Source organism: Eucalyptus grandis, chromosome 1 (genome assembly GCF_016545825.1).
Source record: "Eucalyptus grandis isolate ANBG69807.140 chromosome 1, ASM1654582v1, whole genome shotgun sequence".
NCBI classification, from domain to species: domain Eukaryota; kingdom Viridiplantae; phylum Streptophyta; class Magnoliopsida; order Myrtales; family Myrtaceae; genus Eucalyptus; species Eucalyptus grandis.
This window is the reverse complement of record NC_052612.1, coordinates 28,770,611-28,787,030: the sequence shown is the minus strand read 5'-3', so window position 1 is coordinate 28,787,030 and position 16,420 is coordinate 28,770,611. Positions and strand designations below refer to the sequence as shown.

General features: G+C 40.5%; 1 protein-coding gene across 2 annotated transcripts in view; it reads right to left on the bottom strand.

The window, feature by feature from the left end:
- Nucleotides 1-16,001, bottom strand: part of LOC104456218 (alpha carbonic anhydrase 7) — a 53,935-nt gene extending 37,934 nt beyond the window's left edge. The window contains exons 1-7 of one of the 2 annotated variants that reach the window (XM_018874972.2): nt 15,788-15,999; nt 15,457-15,674; nt 14,730-14,839; nt 13,459-13,573; nt 12,494-12,673; nt 12,328-12,381; nt 11,873-12,198 (exon numbers count right to left, since the gene is read on the bottom strand). In XM_018874972.2, coding sequence (XP_018730517.2) covers nt 12,073-12,198; nt 12,328-12,381; nt 12,494-12,673; nt 13,459-13,573; nt 14,730-14,839; nt 15,457-15,674; nt 15,788-15,884 — 900 coding nt within the window. In that variant the 5' untranslated portion in view covers nt 15,885-15,999 and the 3' untranslated portion in view covers nt 11,873-12,072. Of the gene's footprint in view, nt 1-11,872; nt 12,199-12,327; nt 12,382-12,493; nt 12,674-13,458; nt 13,574-14,729; nt 14,840-15,456; nt 15,675-15,787 lie in introns of those variants that run through there. The other variant, XM_039311786.1, reaches the window with a different exon arrangement.
- Between the last annotated feature and the right edge of the window lie 419 nt (nt 16,002-16,420).

Genomic DNA, 16,420 nt, shown 5'->3' with positions numbered 1-16,420 from the left:
CGGTAGATGGATCAAGTGGTTGGATATGACCACGAGGAGGAGGATAGCAAAGGCAGGAACTTTTGGATGCCAATACTGATCAACGGACTTTAAATATACGACTGTTGGAGGTGATGTCAGTCATCTTTTGAAGTATAGCCGAGTATAGAAGACTACGGCATTTTGATGTACCGATGAATGATGTCCATCTGGTTTAAGTAAATAAAAGTGTTCGGCTTTTACCTATAAATGTTTAGTTGGTGTGCATCGTTTTATGAATATAAGAAAGAGAGTTGATGGATGTGCTTCCGCCATATAGGGGACCAATCTAAAAGATGTAAACCCTAGCATTGATAGACCTTTTTGTCAAGCAAGAGAATGGAAATCGAGCGTGGCGAAACGGTTCGGGGTCCGTCGAGGGGTGCCACAGTTTGTACCGGAGAGATTTCTAGGATCTGACATAGATCTTCGGGGAAAAAATTTCGAGCTTGTTCCATTTGGTGGTGGTAGGCAAATTTGTCCGATATTGCCTTTGGCCACGAGAATGTTACATCTGATGCTAGGTTCGCTAATTAACTCATTTAATTGGAGGCTCAAAGATGGTGTCCCGCCAGAAAATATGAACATGGAAGACAAGTTCGGGATCAACATGCAGAGAACTCAGCCACTAAAAGTCGTGGCCTTACTAGCGTAAATTGGGGAAAGATTTATGTCATAAAACGTGTACTAATAAAGATTCGTCATATTAAAACATTCGGTGCCCAGTTGTTCTTTGCTTGACATCATTACGAATCCATGGAAACACTAAGATATTATGCTTTTAAACGGTATATGTGTAATTTTGGTGTTGATGCTCCACTTCATCAGCAAGTAACTTAGGTAATTAGACATCCCAAATTTTTAATACTAATTTCTTCTGAATAAATCGGGCATTTCATCGACGCCTTATAGGGCTGTTCTCAAAACCGATCACTTTCGAGATAACTAGAATATTCAAGGAAGCTATTAAAGAATTTTAAGAAGATTGACTAGAGAATTCAACCAGGAATCGATTTCTTGACCGTGCTCATCTTTAGAGGCCATTATGGCACAAAGTATAAAATCGATTTGAAATCGAGATAGGTTTTTCGACTGAGATGTATGGTTAATCGTGGGTGACCCCACTAAATTGGAAAATTCTCATTGATCGGCCCTAGACTAATTCTTCTCTCGTTTTGGTACCCTTTGTCTGTATTTGAATCATCGAGATTTTCACGACAACTGAAGGTCACCAATGCATCAAGTGGGTTCATTGTAGCTCGAAGAAAATCGACCATGGGTCATTTACACTAAAAATCTCTGAAACCTACCCGATAGCATAGGTCATGCTAAAAACGTGTTGAGTGAAATTAACCGCGAATTTGAGTCCAATTTTAGAAATTGAAGATTCTGTCATGTCACAATAAATTCTAGGAATGTCGACTTAGTCTCAGAATTTTTCTAAAACCCGAGACTTTTTGGGAAAAAGTCATCGCAGGCCGTTTTGTGTAGAAAAAAGGGAGGAATCATTTTTGGTTGCGAAATTGGGATGCAAGATGAATCCATAGGTGAGGAAAAATATCAATTGGAGGATTGAGGTGTCAATTGAATTTGTAAGGGCCAAATGATATTGAATTGAAGGGAAAACCAAGTCCAATTAAGAGAGAATTTTTGCAAATTCGTAACTCCCCCATCCACCACCATTTTGGACCACTTCAAGGTTGTAAAGTGAAGTGTCTTGGTGGCTAATTGCAGCCAAGGGATCCTAGCTTGGTGTACAAGTTCAAGGAGACAAACTTGTGGAAAATGAAGGCATGTGGCCCCTTAACCTCATTTCTTCCCTCTCCCTCTCCCTCAACCTCAATTGTGTGACAGCCCCTTCCCCATCTCCATTGCCACCGTTTGAAGACCAGAAACCCAGCAGGAGAAGCCGCCATCCACGCTGCATGCTGTCGCCCTCCGCCGGAAAGCTGTCTGCCCGTGCGAGCACCACCCATGTGCCATCCAGCCGCCTCTGCTGTGCATCCCATCCTCAGTCCAAGCAGCTGGTGGAGCTCAACTGAAGCTGTCCTTCGCCATTCCTCCGCTGGTAAACCCCTGCCAAGGCCCGGTTTGGCCTTTTCACCCTTTCTTGATCAATGCCCATGTTAACCAAGCTTGTTTCCCTTCTGTTTCAGCAAGAATAGAATAGAAACTTAGTGGGTTTCCAACAAGGTGTTAGGCCCATTTTGAGGTGATTTTGAGCCTCGAAACATAGGCCCGTTTTGATGAAAGTCGACCCCTGCGACATTCCCGTCGGTTTGATCTCACCCGCTCATTAATCAAGTGAGTTTTGCTTACTAAATCTTGATTAGTATGCTAAAGATGTTTAGGAGTTGATTAAATTTATTTAAATGCAATTAGGTGGATAGATTAGATTATAGTAATTATATTAGAGACTTATTAAGGCATGTTAGGCAAATGGTTAGTGTAGTTAACAATGAAATAGGTCATAGTATTTATTAAACGAATCTTGAAAATTTTCTTGGTCCGTTTTGGAATCCAATTAGGCATTACGAGCCTAAATTAGATTTATTGTATTTAATAATTTCCGTAATTATTTAATTAATTAATTATTTTCCAAAAATTAGGCTGAGATAGTCAACAATCGGAGTTTTATGCTGATTATCGTGGTGCAATCTGTTTATTTATTTGAGTACTAAATCGTGCTAAATTGATTTAATTTTGATTTTAGGATTTTATTCATAAATTAATTAATTTTGATAATTGATTGAAATTACCGGGCATCGGTTTACAGCGCCAAAAATATGTAATGGATTGTTGAAACTAGTGGGATATTCGTAAAGATTAAATTATTATATTTTGGCTAAGGCCGACTGTGTACCCACACACGGCTATTTTTATCGAGTATGATAAAAATGAGAAGTTGACTAAATGTCTGAATTGGTATACTATATTGGCCTGGGGGCCCTAAATTATCAGCTTTGGGCGAGTATATAAATAGTATACCATATGATCAGCTTTGGGTGAGCACGTATTATCAGCTTTGGGCAATCATATATACAATATACTATATTATCAGCTTTGGGCAAGCTATATTATCTATATTCAGCTTTGGGTGAGCAGTCCTAGACTAAGGTCGAACTTTATAGATAGTACTAAATGTACCGACCGGAGGAATGTCGTGATGACATGCAATCAATTAAATCGATTGATCAATGCTTTGATATGATGCTGTGAATTGATGTGGTTCATGTATATTTGATATATACTGTATTGCAGGAAGGAATTGAGGCCAAGGTAAGTCCTTTGACTCGGGATGTGCTTAGGCGGCCTCTAGAGTGTATTGGCTTCCTAATTGAGTCTTAGGGGGTAGAACTTGTTAAAACGTAGTCTCATCCCGGTTGTGGGACAACATTTCAGGTCCCTAGATGATAGCCCCTCCACCTCCTCGTCCTCCCATGCATTTTGGTATTTCCGAAGAGGTCACCGAGATAATGTATCACTTCCCGATACACCCCAATCCTAAAGGATTAGAATATGTTTTAGTAAAATCAACCGTCTGGGTTGATGTGGATAGGGACGACTTGAGGCCCCACGAGTATCGATCGTGGTATCATCACTACCATGATGGAAGAAGAGAGGGTCTAGTATTGGAAGATGATGTGCCTCTATTCGTCTTAAAGGCAGCATTTGGAGAAGGGACTGCAGATCCCAAGGATGGAGCGATGATCGACACAAAAGATCCCAAGCTAGGTGATGATCCTGACTCGCCAAAGCCGTCAGCAATAGACTCCAACTGGAGTATGGAGGAATGTGAGGTTGTTGAGGAAGAGGAGTACCTAGAGGAGAACCGGAGGAGGAGCTTGAGGAGGAACCTGAGAAAGAACCTAAAGAGGAGTCAAAGGAGGACCTCGAAGATAATTCGGAGTATGATCTTGATGAGGATTGAGGCTCCACTCCTGTTTATTGACTTGTTGCCGTCGAACCTGTTTGAATAGAAACCGACTTTCTAGTGTGGCTTATATATGTATATATATATGATTGAGTTGTTATATATGTATATAAGTGTGTTGGTTTTTAGGTTCGAGTTTTTAGTCCTACTTATCTATCTTATTGCTTTATTGTCTGGGGATTATTATTATATGCTTCCGTATGCGTATTAAAATGAAAGAGTCGGCGATGTATCTTGGGACATCGCTATTAATCGACCAAGGTGAGGGATGGGTGCGTGCCCGAAGATCGGGGCATGACAGGTCATGTAATCTCTTATCAGTAACATGACTAAGCACTCAGAACATGCAATAACCCTCTATTGCTTATTCCCTTAAACTTGGTATGTTTAGAAATCCAAGAGCCTTTGATTTGTTTATTGCTGATAGGACTGGAGAACAAAAAGAACTTGCAGAAGATGACAAATTGATCCTATGTGTTTTTTATTTGTCTCGCCCCTAAACTGTAATATGTCTATAGTTCAAGATGAAAGAAGCATACTTTTTTCCTTACATTTTTAAGTGACAAACTTTATTTTGGCGATTTACTAGCGCACGCTAGATAACGGTACATTTACAAAGTGAGCTACCTCCAGAAAACAATGAACTACATAGAGATTACAATCTGTCCTACTCAATTTTTGCATATATACCACATCAACGGAAAATTTTAGGTAGCCTCATGAATTGGGATGGTAACGATTGGGACCCAACCCTTGATGTATAGATACGGTCTCGATTCAATTTCCTAATGCAATATGACTGAAGGGTGAAAGAAGATGAGAGGCGATAAGAGGGTCTGGTGTATTGGACTAGTTTCTTTGTGTAATACGGACCATCTCGATCTGGCTAAGAGGAGTAATGAGGCTTCATTGATTCAAAGAAGTGCCTCCATGGCTTGACATGCAAGTAATGATGAAAAGAAAAAGTAGAACTATCTCTAAGTTTCTGGCTTTTTTTCTCATTTGTTTCCCCTATTCTTTAGAGTTTTGATTTATAACCAATTTTATGCAAATAAGACAAGTAATACTCATATGACACAAGTTGACAGCTCCTTGGTCGCAAAATACCCTTGCGACGCCTGGCAAGTGAAACTCACCATGCCAACCTTTGTTTAAGAGTTGTTCTAGAGAACAATATGGTGAATATATTCCTTATATGAGATTGTACCACGCCTAGCTTAACTTAGATGTCTAGTTAACCAAGCATGACAACATATCACTTTAGGCTCAACAATTGGTTTCGACCCACCATAGTCTCATTGGGAGAGCAGCATCAGCTCCTGATCAATTTGTGCACAGGCGACCAACCCAGCCTTCAGAACTCTTAAGTAATATTGTCCATCTATCATAAAACTCCTACAACCAATCATTCTAACGCCACTCCCTTGAACCAATTGTGATTATCCCCTCTATATCACTCACTCTTCACCCAATAACCCCAAACTCCACTCACAAGGGTTCATGAGTATAGGAAAATCACAAACCGTGACATTCTCTCCCACTTAGTTCTGCAAGGCCCTTGTTGTGGGCTGCTCTGTCACTTCCTTGTGTTTCCTTAACCATTGATGTGCCACTTTGGATCATACATTGAATAGGAACGCTCGCCCAACAAAACAAATCACTCCATTGGTAGCTTCTTTTGATCACAACTATTTGTGCCCCTTTGGTAACATGCACTTCTCCAGGCAAGTGTGGCATTTTTTGCCAACTGCGCCTTTTTGGCAACTCCATATTTTGCCTACTAAACCTTTCTTGATCCTAGTAGACTAATGGAGGTTTCTTCCCTTGCTGAAAATGTGGTAGCAGACCTTTCCTTAAGACTTGCCAATTAATCCAATAACATTTTTTCTATTCAGTGAGGAATTGAACCTTTCTTGTGCCCCTATTGCCATCCTAGAAGGTCAAGAGCCGCCTTTGCCCGAGTCCCTTTTGCCTCGACAATTCACTCTTTGCCCACATAGGACCAGATAGACCACAAGTTTTCTCCAACTCAACCCCCTTACCGGAGGGATCTTGCTATGATTCCATCTATCATGAGTCATTAGTTCCTTGGCCACAGAATAACCCGTGCATTGTCTAACAAACGGAATTCACTAGGCCAACCTTTGCTCAATAGTTGTTCCTGAAAACAATTGGACGAATAGCTTCCTTATATAAGATAGCACCACACCTAGCTTAGTTCGGGCTTCTAGTCTATCAAAAGAGATGGTAGATCACTTTAAGATCAACAACTAGTTCGGCCTGCCATGGCCTCATCAAGAGAGCGGTATCACCTCTGACCAGTTTGTGTACGGGAGGCCAATCCCGCTTTCAAAGCTCCAAAGTAATATAATCCTTCTATCTTATAATTCCTAGCATCAATTGTCCTAATGCCACTCTCAAGAACCAATTGTGTTCATCCTCTCCATATCACTTACTCTTCACTCGATAGCCACAAACTTCACTCATAAGGGTTCATGAGTATGGGAGAATCATGGATTGTGATATTAACTATTAAACAAAGGCTAACCTAGTGAATTCTGCTCGCCAAGCACTACACAGGTTATTTTGTGATCAAGGAAGTACCAACCCGTGACTCATATCACTCAATGTGAATATGAAAAGGAACAAAACTACATAATTACTTTGCACCAAAGAATTGATTATCATGTGTAATAAAGGAAATATTTCATTGTAGAAAATCCAGGCATATATGACAAGTTGAAAGAATAAATAAGAACAATTGAAATTAGATTTATGTGACTTAATCGATATATTCTAATCATCAACTAGGAAAAAGCGATTTAGGTGGGAAAAATCGTGCACATATGTTAACTAATCTTTATACGACTAACACTATCTTAAATTCAATATAAGGTTGAAGTTTATAAATTAAGTGAAGAATGTAGGGAAGTCACAATTAAATCGGATTGAATCCATAAAAGGGCCCAACTTTGTGTTCTATGTGTGAGAATTTAGTAGGACCACCGCAAATTATTCCAAAAGTCAAATCGTTAGATGAGGGCATGGTTATTATTTACATATTCTAACACACCCCTTATGGCATCCTAATTTTCAACATTGTCCCGATAATATGAATTGGGCTTTTCATCGATGTGCCATAGTTTTTCTCTCGAGCTGATCGCTATGAGATAACTAATCTATCAGGTGAAGCCGTTAAGGAATATAAACGCGACTGATTTGAGAATTCGATCAGAAATTGACTGCTTGACCGTGCTAATTTGCAAGGGTAAATACGGCATTGTTAAAATCGACTAGAGACTAGAGATAAGTCGATTCGACGAAGCATGTAATTAAAGTGTGGGTGATTCCACCTGATTGCAAAATTCTTATCGAATGTCACTAAACTGATTTTTCTGTCGATTATGTACCCGGTACTCGTAATTAAAACCTCGATATTTTCACAACAACCGAAAGTCGCCTATGAGTCGAAGATGCACAATGTGGATCGAAAATAATCGACCATGGATCAAAAGCGCTAAAAATTCAGAAAAGTTACTTGGTGGGTTAGGTCACGCTAAAATCGCGTCCGGTTGAAATTAACAACGAAATTGAACCAATTTTTAGAAATCGAAAATTCTGGCGTGTCACGATTTTTTTGGAACGTCGACTCATCCTTTGAAGAATTTTGGCGAGCCCGGATTTTCGGTGAAAAATCAAAATTGGACAATTTAAAACCGGGAAATTCGGATGAACATTTTTGGGCAGAATTTTGGCATTCAAGATGGATCAAATGGTGAAGGAAATTATGGAAAGTGGTGTGGGCTTCCTCCTTAGCATTTTGGCCATTGAATTGAGGTTAATTGGAGTAAACTTGGTGTGAAATTGAAGTGGAACACTTGAAATTGTAGGCCATGGGGGTTGCAACATTTGGGGATCAATCCTTGGCTTGTTGGAGAAGGTTGGGAGGGGAAATGGCTGTGGATCAAGGCTGAAGACTTTTGGGGCTTTTACTTGAGTGTTTTAGATCTTTTGGCTTGACTTTAGAGGCTTCTTGTCCCCCCTTCCAACTACAGCAACACCATCTTCTTCTTCCTTGCTTCAATCTCCATTTCCAGCTCCAACACAAAGCAAACTAGCAACTAGCCCCCATCGAAGCATCTTTTCGTCACCATCTCTCCACCGTCTGTCCAAGCCATCGCACGAGCCACTACCCACCTCCAGTCATGCTTGTCCCAAGCCCACTCGTTCCATCAACCCGTGTCTGCCTCACATCGTCGCTACTGTCCCCGTGCCCATTCGTGTTGTTCCACCATCCACCTGGGTCCAGCAGCCGTCCAGCCCAATTGCCAGCTCTGCGTATCCCAGCTCCGACCACCCCTGCTCGCCTAGCCGTGCACCTCTCGCCTCCGTCAGCTCGAGCCAACTCACTTCAGCCTTGAACAGAAGTAAAGCTAGGAGCAAACCATGAGGTTTGTTGGGCTTTTCGGGCCCTTCCATACTTCCTTTGGTATCACCATAGACCTGAGTCTTGCTTGCTTCCACGTCACCGTCGCCGTGAATCGGTTCATTTGCTAATCCGGTGAGTTAACCTCCTAAACCTTAATTATGGGGTTAATTATGCTTAGGGAATGGTTAGTTTAAGCTAAGTGTGATTAGTGTAATTAGTTGGCTTGTTTAGTTAAATTAGATTAGTTAGTTAGGCCAATTAGGTGGTTAGTTGAGTTAATTAGTTAGTTTAGTAGGTTATGTACATCTAGCCTAGGTAGATTAATTTAGTTAGTACAATTAGGTGGTTAAATTAGTGTATTCAGCTTAACTAGTGCCTTATTTAATTATTTTGCAATTTATTTAATTATTTTGTAATTTATCTAATTATATATTAATTAGTGGAAATTATACCGGGATAGCCGGTTGTTAGAATTTCGTGCTAATCACGTGGTGCAATTGGTTTGCGCAATTGAGTGCTAATTTATGCAATTGATTGATGATTGATGATTTTTGATTTATTATTTCAAAAGTATGGAATTTTGGTATTTAATTAGAAAAATATCGGGTGTCGATTTTTGACGCCCAAAATGCTTTTAGGTACAATATAAAATAGTGGGATTTTTAAAAGAGAGGATATCACATTTTGTGATTCAATTTGATTGTGTACCCACACACAATTATTTTACCGGGTGTTTTTAATATGAAGAAAATAGGCCAAGCACATTATTTAAATTTAGACATTTGAGTGCAAAGCACGATGTCCTTGGTCGGGATTGGATGTGCGTGTAATCGTTATGAGAACCCGTCACAAGCTTTTATTCCAGACAATGCTCTTTTGGGAATGCCCTACATCAACGGATGCTAGTCGCAATGGAGGTTAGGCCGATGCTCATTCAGGAATGCCATCTAGAAGTAGACATTGCCGTGCTCAATGGGGCAAGATGACGCCCGGCTATGTCGGAAGACCGCTGACTGTTGAGTCGATCGTGGTCGTTGGGTAGTAACTAATTGGAACGCTTGATTGAGCGAATTGACTACGTTTGATTATGGGACAAAATTGTGTGGCACGGAATGGGATGTGTCATAAAGATTTGGCCTTATATGGGACCCTTATGATTGATTGAGATGTAAGTTGAAGTGTTCCAATTTTGGAGTACATTGACTGGATGCATATGTTATATAAATTGTACGATGTGCAGAGAGGTGCTGAGGTGAGGTAAGTCTCATTTGACGTGTGCTTAGGCTGCCTCTAGGTGTATTGTCTTCTTAATCGGGGTTTAGGGTGTAAACTTGCTAAGACATTGTCTCACCCCATCGTGGTTTAAATTCTTTACAAGTCCCTAGATGGAGGTGTGCCACATCCGTTTTGGGTGGCTATAGGAGGTGAAGACCGAGCATACCATCTTCCTTGTCCCCGGGAATCCTTGGACCTGTGAGCTCGTTGTGACTACAATCTGGGTCGATGAGGGCCAACCTCAGTTGGTACCTCATCGATTCAAAACTTGGTTTCGTCACGGGCCTAGTGGGGTTCGGGAAGGTCCAGTGGATTGTTTTGACGGACCTGCCATCGAAGGTGAGGGTGAGGTGGTACTCAACCCTGTTGTGGATGCCAATATTATTACAAATATCACAGAGAACCAGTTGCCCGAGGATGAGCAAGAGCCCGAAGTAGAGGAGGTAGCTGACCCTCTAGACCTTGACATCCCTAACGGTGTCGTAATGAACCTGGATCCCAAGTAGGAGGGTCCATGATAGGGTTAGCTTGGTAGTCCTTTTTTGGATCTTGACCTCCTGTACATAACTTTGTAGGGCTGACCTGGTTTGTTTATATAAGTGTGTTTATGAAATTTGTTGTCCTGCTTTTCTATCACTTGTTTGTTTGTTGTTTGAAGATTGTTTATTTCACTTCCGCATGTGCATAATCGATTGGGTCGGTGACGCGTCTTGGGAACGTCGCAAATTAGTCGACCACCGAGGAATGTGCACGTGATGAAGGTTCGGGGTGTAAAACCCCTTCACGTTTAGTCTAGTCATTTGCCTAGTACTAAGCATAGAAAATATTGAGGCCTGGAAAAACTTGAAATCAGGACCTCCAGTGCTGATTTCATGTGAAAATTTAGAGGATCACTGTCAACAGTTCTAAAATTTTAAGCTATTAGATGAAGGAATGGTTATTATTTGCATATTCTAAAACTTTGCTTGCCTGGGAAGCCTATGCAACCTAACGCCTACTGAGCTGAAAGAGCTTGCTTTGGGCAAAGAGAACATTTGTTTGGGTTTTAAGGAAGCCAGCTCCAAGATCTCGAGCGGTGGATCTCGGAGAAAAAGTACGAGAAGCGAAACAAGGGACGAGGTTTCCTGTTAGGGAGCTGGGCCCTGCAGACGCTCATCCTGTTGCAACCCCTCGATATGCACGGGTCTCACCGCTGACGGGCCCCATGTTTGGGGACTACTCGTGCAACGAGATACTGGTGGTGGAGGTGGCGAGGGTCAGGGAAGAGGATCCGATGGGGTGGCGCGCAGGGGGAGCGCTGGCGAGGGTGCGGAAGGAGAACGTGAAGGGAGGGCGTGGAGGAGTTGTCGGGCCGTGGCCGATGAAGGGAAGCAAAGGAGGGGAGAGTGAAGAAGCCCGTGGCGAAGGCGAAGAAGGCAATGGGGGTAGGACGGAGCTCGAGTCTCAACTTGGTTGGGCTGGTCCATGAGATTCTGCAATTGCAACATGTAGTTGATGGTTCGAGCAATTAATTCGTAATGGCGTATATGATCTGGTTACTAATAAATTCCAAACTCTCTCATATGCAAATGTCTTTCGGAAGTCTTCTTTATGCCTTTCATCAAATATGCGGTAAATTTATGACATCCCTGATATTTTGTCATGGATACCTTTTGTATTCCATTGAAATTTATGCAAAGAGTAGTGAACATCATTTGTATTTCATACAAGGAGTGCATTTGAGGTTTTAAAAGTCTCGAGTGTCGACCTTTTAATATACTATGATGTAAGATTTATCGTTTCTTAAATCATTTCATCTCGATTATTTCACTTACCGAGCATTTTCTTCATAGTCAAATTGTGGGAGACTTGTGACTACACGTGCCACTTTTGAATTATGTGATATAGCTCACTTGATACGCGACTACGTACACATCGGTATATATGTCTGGTCATTTTTCCTAAAGATCATCCGGTGAACATTGAAAAATGAACGGACTGTACATACTTTCTCAAAGAAATTATATTTATCTTTTTGCCCACCTTATTGTATCTTCATTTTCACCTCATATGGCTCATCGGTCAATTCTTTTGGTGTCATTGGGTCCCTTTCCTCTTTCAAGAATCTCCTTCATTCTTCCACTCCGTTCTAGGAATTTATCAATTTTTCGGGGTCTCAAAGGCGCACAGAAACTGGAAAAGGCATAGGAATGACTCAGTCCCATTAGAAGAGAATGTGACAAGGTGCACTTTTCCCTTTTGTACGACCACTTGTTAAGAAGATAAGCGAAGCACCCTACTCTGTTCTCAAAGACAGTTTACATGTGCTGCATCATTGGATTTTATTACATCGTTTGCAACCTACCGTACCATTATTCAACTGGCTAACACTAGACATAAGCTTATCACCCAAAGACCGTTATCGAAAGGAATACTTTCAACTTGCAGCAGCATCGATACGTAGAGATGTCATCGATTCAATACTTCTCTCAGAATCTGGTTTGTAAAGCTGGATTTCTCGTCCATTCAGTGGTTGAATAGGTCTAGCATTATTCCAGGCACCCTGCAATTCGTAATCATCTTTTGAACATGAGAAAATTACACACAACATGTCATAGCGGTAATCTTAATCAGGGATGTAACCACTAAGGTTTTGATGGAACAATGCGGCCGAGAAACTTAGGGCACTTACATCATCAACGAGATGTCTCAGCGACCAGATTTGTTCCTCTGTGGCACTGCTGGGCTGGTGAACATTGAACAAGGAATGGTTAGTTTAGAAATTACTTACAACATTAGAATTTACACTTTCTAAACATTGCTGATCTGGTGAAACATCGACGCCTTCTGCGGTTTACCTGCTTGTTGACGATCCATTTGACTCCTTCTGTGCAGGGAGGGGTCGTGAGAGAGCCCATGTATCTGTAGTAACTGTGTTCACCCCTGATGATCTCTCTTGGGTCGATCACCCCCACTTCTATCTCTTCCCCAGCTTCCATCTCTTCTCCATGTGTTTCGCACATTATACGCCTCAACACCTGCACATCGTCAAATTATGCTTATTGCCGCATTCGATCGAATACACATGGATCGACATAAATTGGTCCAACAACAAGATGTCTGACGCCAAGAAGTGCTTTTCGCTTCTGTTCTGAGGTTTAGAATTTGGAAACTACAGTATGTATGCTGTGATTCTACCTGTATACAAGTGACAACAACAGTCCCACCCTGTGTTTTGTTCGCCTTTGGGGTCATTCCTCTTACATGTTTCGTTGTGATAAAAACTAAATTTGATGTAGTAGCTATTGCGATTGTAATGTAATAGAGCCGCAAGAGTGTCACTATTTACTTGCTATATTGTGAATTTTATTATGCATACATATGATATACTAATAATATATAAATATACAACAAAATAATGTTAGTTGATCACATTATTGCACGTAAAAATTGTCAAATGCACCATCACAGAAATATAATTGTAAGATTATTGTATTACCAATAAGATTATCTTTAATGGAGATTCCCGAAAGATTGAAGTAAGAATATATTAACCCTTCCATCGTCTACAACCTTTTCAAAGAAAATAACTCATCTTTGTCGTCCACTTCAGTTTATTCTTCTCATAAAAAAAGAAAAAAGAAAAAACCTTTTCAATGGCTCAAACTGTAAATGCATACAAAACATAAAAAGTACCCACTGCTTTTAGATTAAAAAACTACTCGACACCCAAACACTTGAAAAAATAGCCAAATTTTAATACAAATTTCATAGCGGCGCGCGCATTGATTCTAGTTGTTCTGTATAAGAAATTTTTGCATACCTCGCTAATAAAAGCATTTGGTTCGCCTATCTCGTACAGTAGTCCAACAACAACAGTGTTGCCCGCAACCTCTGCATCTAAAGTTGAGTGAACCATGTGAAGCTCCAATTGATACCTACACAAAAACATTTTCCAATTTCATCAACATATTGAGCCACAAAATGGGACAAGTGCGCCAGGAATTCTAAAATTAATCACAAAAGTGAAATCAAATCATAAAAATTACAAATATTACAATCAACCTCCAGAGCTTATCAAATTAGTACAATCAAATACTTCCATTAACTCTGTTAATATGAGATGTTGAAAATACTAACACGACAATTTTTTTTACATTGTCTTGAGGACACAAGGTGCTTGTGGTGCCAAGTGTAGATGCCGGATGAGGGTAAAAACCAAAAATAAAAAATAAATAAACAAAAACCAGCCAAATAAGGAAACTACAACTTGAGGGGGCTAATCCTCCAAGTTTTCTTATATGCAATCAAGACCTCTAACTTTTGTAATTTGTGCAATCAAATCCTTCGATCAACTATTTTAACTAAATTATGAAATTAATTAATGACATGTGACTTATGTGACACAAAATGACACAAGATGCTAACGCGGCATCAAGTGAATAGAAAACAAACCGGCAAAACAAGGAAAACGAATCATAATTTGACATTATTTGTTATGATGGGTCAACAAAGCACTCAATTGCACACATCAAGAAAGTCAAATTATTTGATTGCACAAATCCAAAAATTTTGAGGATTTAATTAAAAAAAGAAAAAAAAGGAGTTAGAGGACGGAATTGCATAAACCCAGAAAGTTAGAGGACTTAACTACCCAAAATAAAAGTTAGAAAACCAAATAGCAAAAAGGATAAAACTTTGTGCTTAACCCTTTCTTTTTCCCCCTAAGGTTATGCTTACGAATGTAATTGTCATTTTCCCTCAACAATCAGCTTTTCTAAGATTGTAAGACCTTCACAGCTGTAACAGCTTAAAGCAGCTTTTAGGAAATTACATTCCTTAGCTCTTAGGTGCGGTAACCTTGTTGCAGTGTTACTATTTTATAAAGTGAAGTGGCTTGTCAATTTGGCAATACTTTTTAAAATTATAATGCCTCAAAGTAGGGTGAAACGCTATTCTTAAAATCCCTATAGCTATGAATGCGACGTAGCCGTAAGTAAGGAGTTTGCCAAACACTTCGTAATGTTGCAGCAGTACTTTTGAGAAGTACTGAAAGTAGCAAGCTCGTGTTCATACGAATTGAGAAAGAGAGACCTTTTGCCATCGATGGCATGCTCGGAAGGGTGGTGCCAATGACATTGTTGCAAGAAGTATTCTCTACCATCAACCTCGATCGACCCTGCCCTTCCATCGTCCCACCGAAGCTGCAATCGATACAAAGAAAGTTGCTCAATAATTTTTCTCTATTGATATTTTCTGGTCAAGGAGAGACCGTTCATCTTCCCGGTTGGACACTTATTACGGATTAAATGAAGTCAAAGGGCGAATATTTACTAGCTTTTACCATAGTCATGTGGGTCCATAATGAGATTTTCGTTAAAGCTTCTGAGCATATTGTATTATTCATGTCGGAGAAGGTTTAGGAAAAAAAAAAACAAACAAACAAACAAACCGTCATATGAAAGTTGAAGTTGTTCCAAGATCCGTTTTCCTATTCCGTAGCCATATCGATTGGGAGCTACTTATGCATGGCAAGGTCTAAACTCCACTTTAAATCAGAAAATTAATTAATTTAAATCTTGAATATCTTGAAAATTAAATAAGGTGATTTAAAAATGACGTTATTCATACTTTTTCCGAAATGAAATATTAGAAGTTCAAGATAAATATTAAGTCAAATACCTACTCATTTGCTCTTGTTAAAATTGAGGATTTAACACTTTTCTAAGGAAACCAGGGCTTGGAATTGTTAGCATTTCCCATGTTAGCATGTTTTTTGAAGAAAAAAGGCGGGGATCATCATAATTCTGGTCGGTTTTACCCGAAGATCATGGCCTCTATTCATGACGTAGGCATAGCTTGGCTTGTAATTCCTCCTTAGGTCCCCCAAGTGTGGAATCACTTCCACATTCTCTCTTGCCAAGTCAATTGGAGATTGCATCCGTCCTTCACTGCATGCTCTCCATTCTTCCTCCAGATATCCCCAGTTCTCTGGTCCCCTCTCGCTCCCGACTATGTAACTGAAGCCAGTCTCATCCTCTAACGCACCACGAAACCACACGCGCACAGAACGGCATCGTCAAAATCAAAAGCCAAAACCACCATGACATAGAGAGAGAGAGAGAGAGAGAGAGAGAGAGAGGAGTGCTTACCAACTTCTCCAAATGGGGTCGATGCCGCATGCAAGGACGTGGCAAGAAGACTTAGGAGGAGAGCAGAGAAGACTAGAGTTTTGCTTTGGGTTTGCATCTTGCTTTTCCCTTCTTCTGAAAAGGACTTCGGTGCGAGCGAATATAATTACCCAACTCGAACGAGACGCGATACAGAAGGGCAATGCCTCAATCAGTTTGTTTTAGTGAAACCTCTCAATTCCCATTTATATATGCATTTTGTTGGGAATAACGGATCCCCAAAAACCGGATTCAACACTAAGTCGAACCCCTAAAGCAATGCGGAAGACGAAGCCCGGGAAAAACATGTATCACCGATCCTAAAGCACACCACGGATTCGAGTGTACCTTGTTAGCCACAGATTAAACACCAATGCTGAAAATCAAGGAAGAAATTCTGATCCCGTTCGATCCGATGACGTCGATTGGCCTTGAAGGGAAGATAGCGTCGCCTTAAGCGTTTTCTTCTTTTTGGAGGGAGAGAGGGAGAGGAATGTACGTGCGTTATTATGCCAAAGGGTGTATTCCTCCCTCTCTCTTTCTCCTTTTATCCCCTCCAACAAAGGAACCCTCTTCATCCATGGGCCCTATTCCTATGGGCCGGGCTTTTAGGCC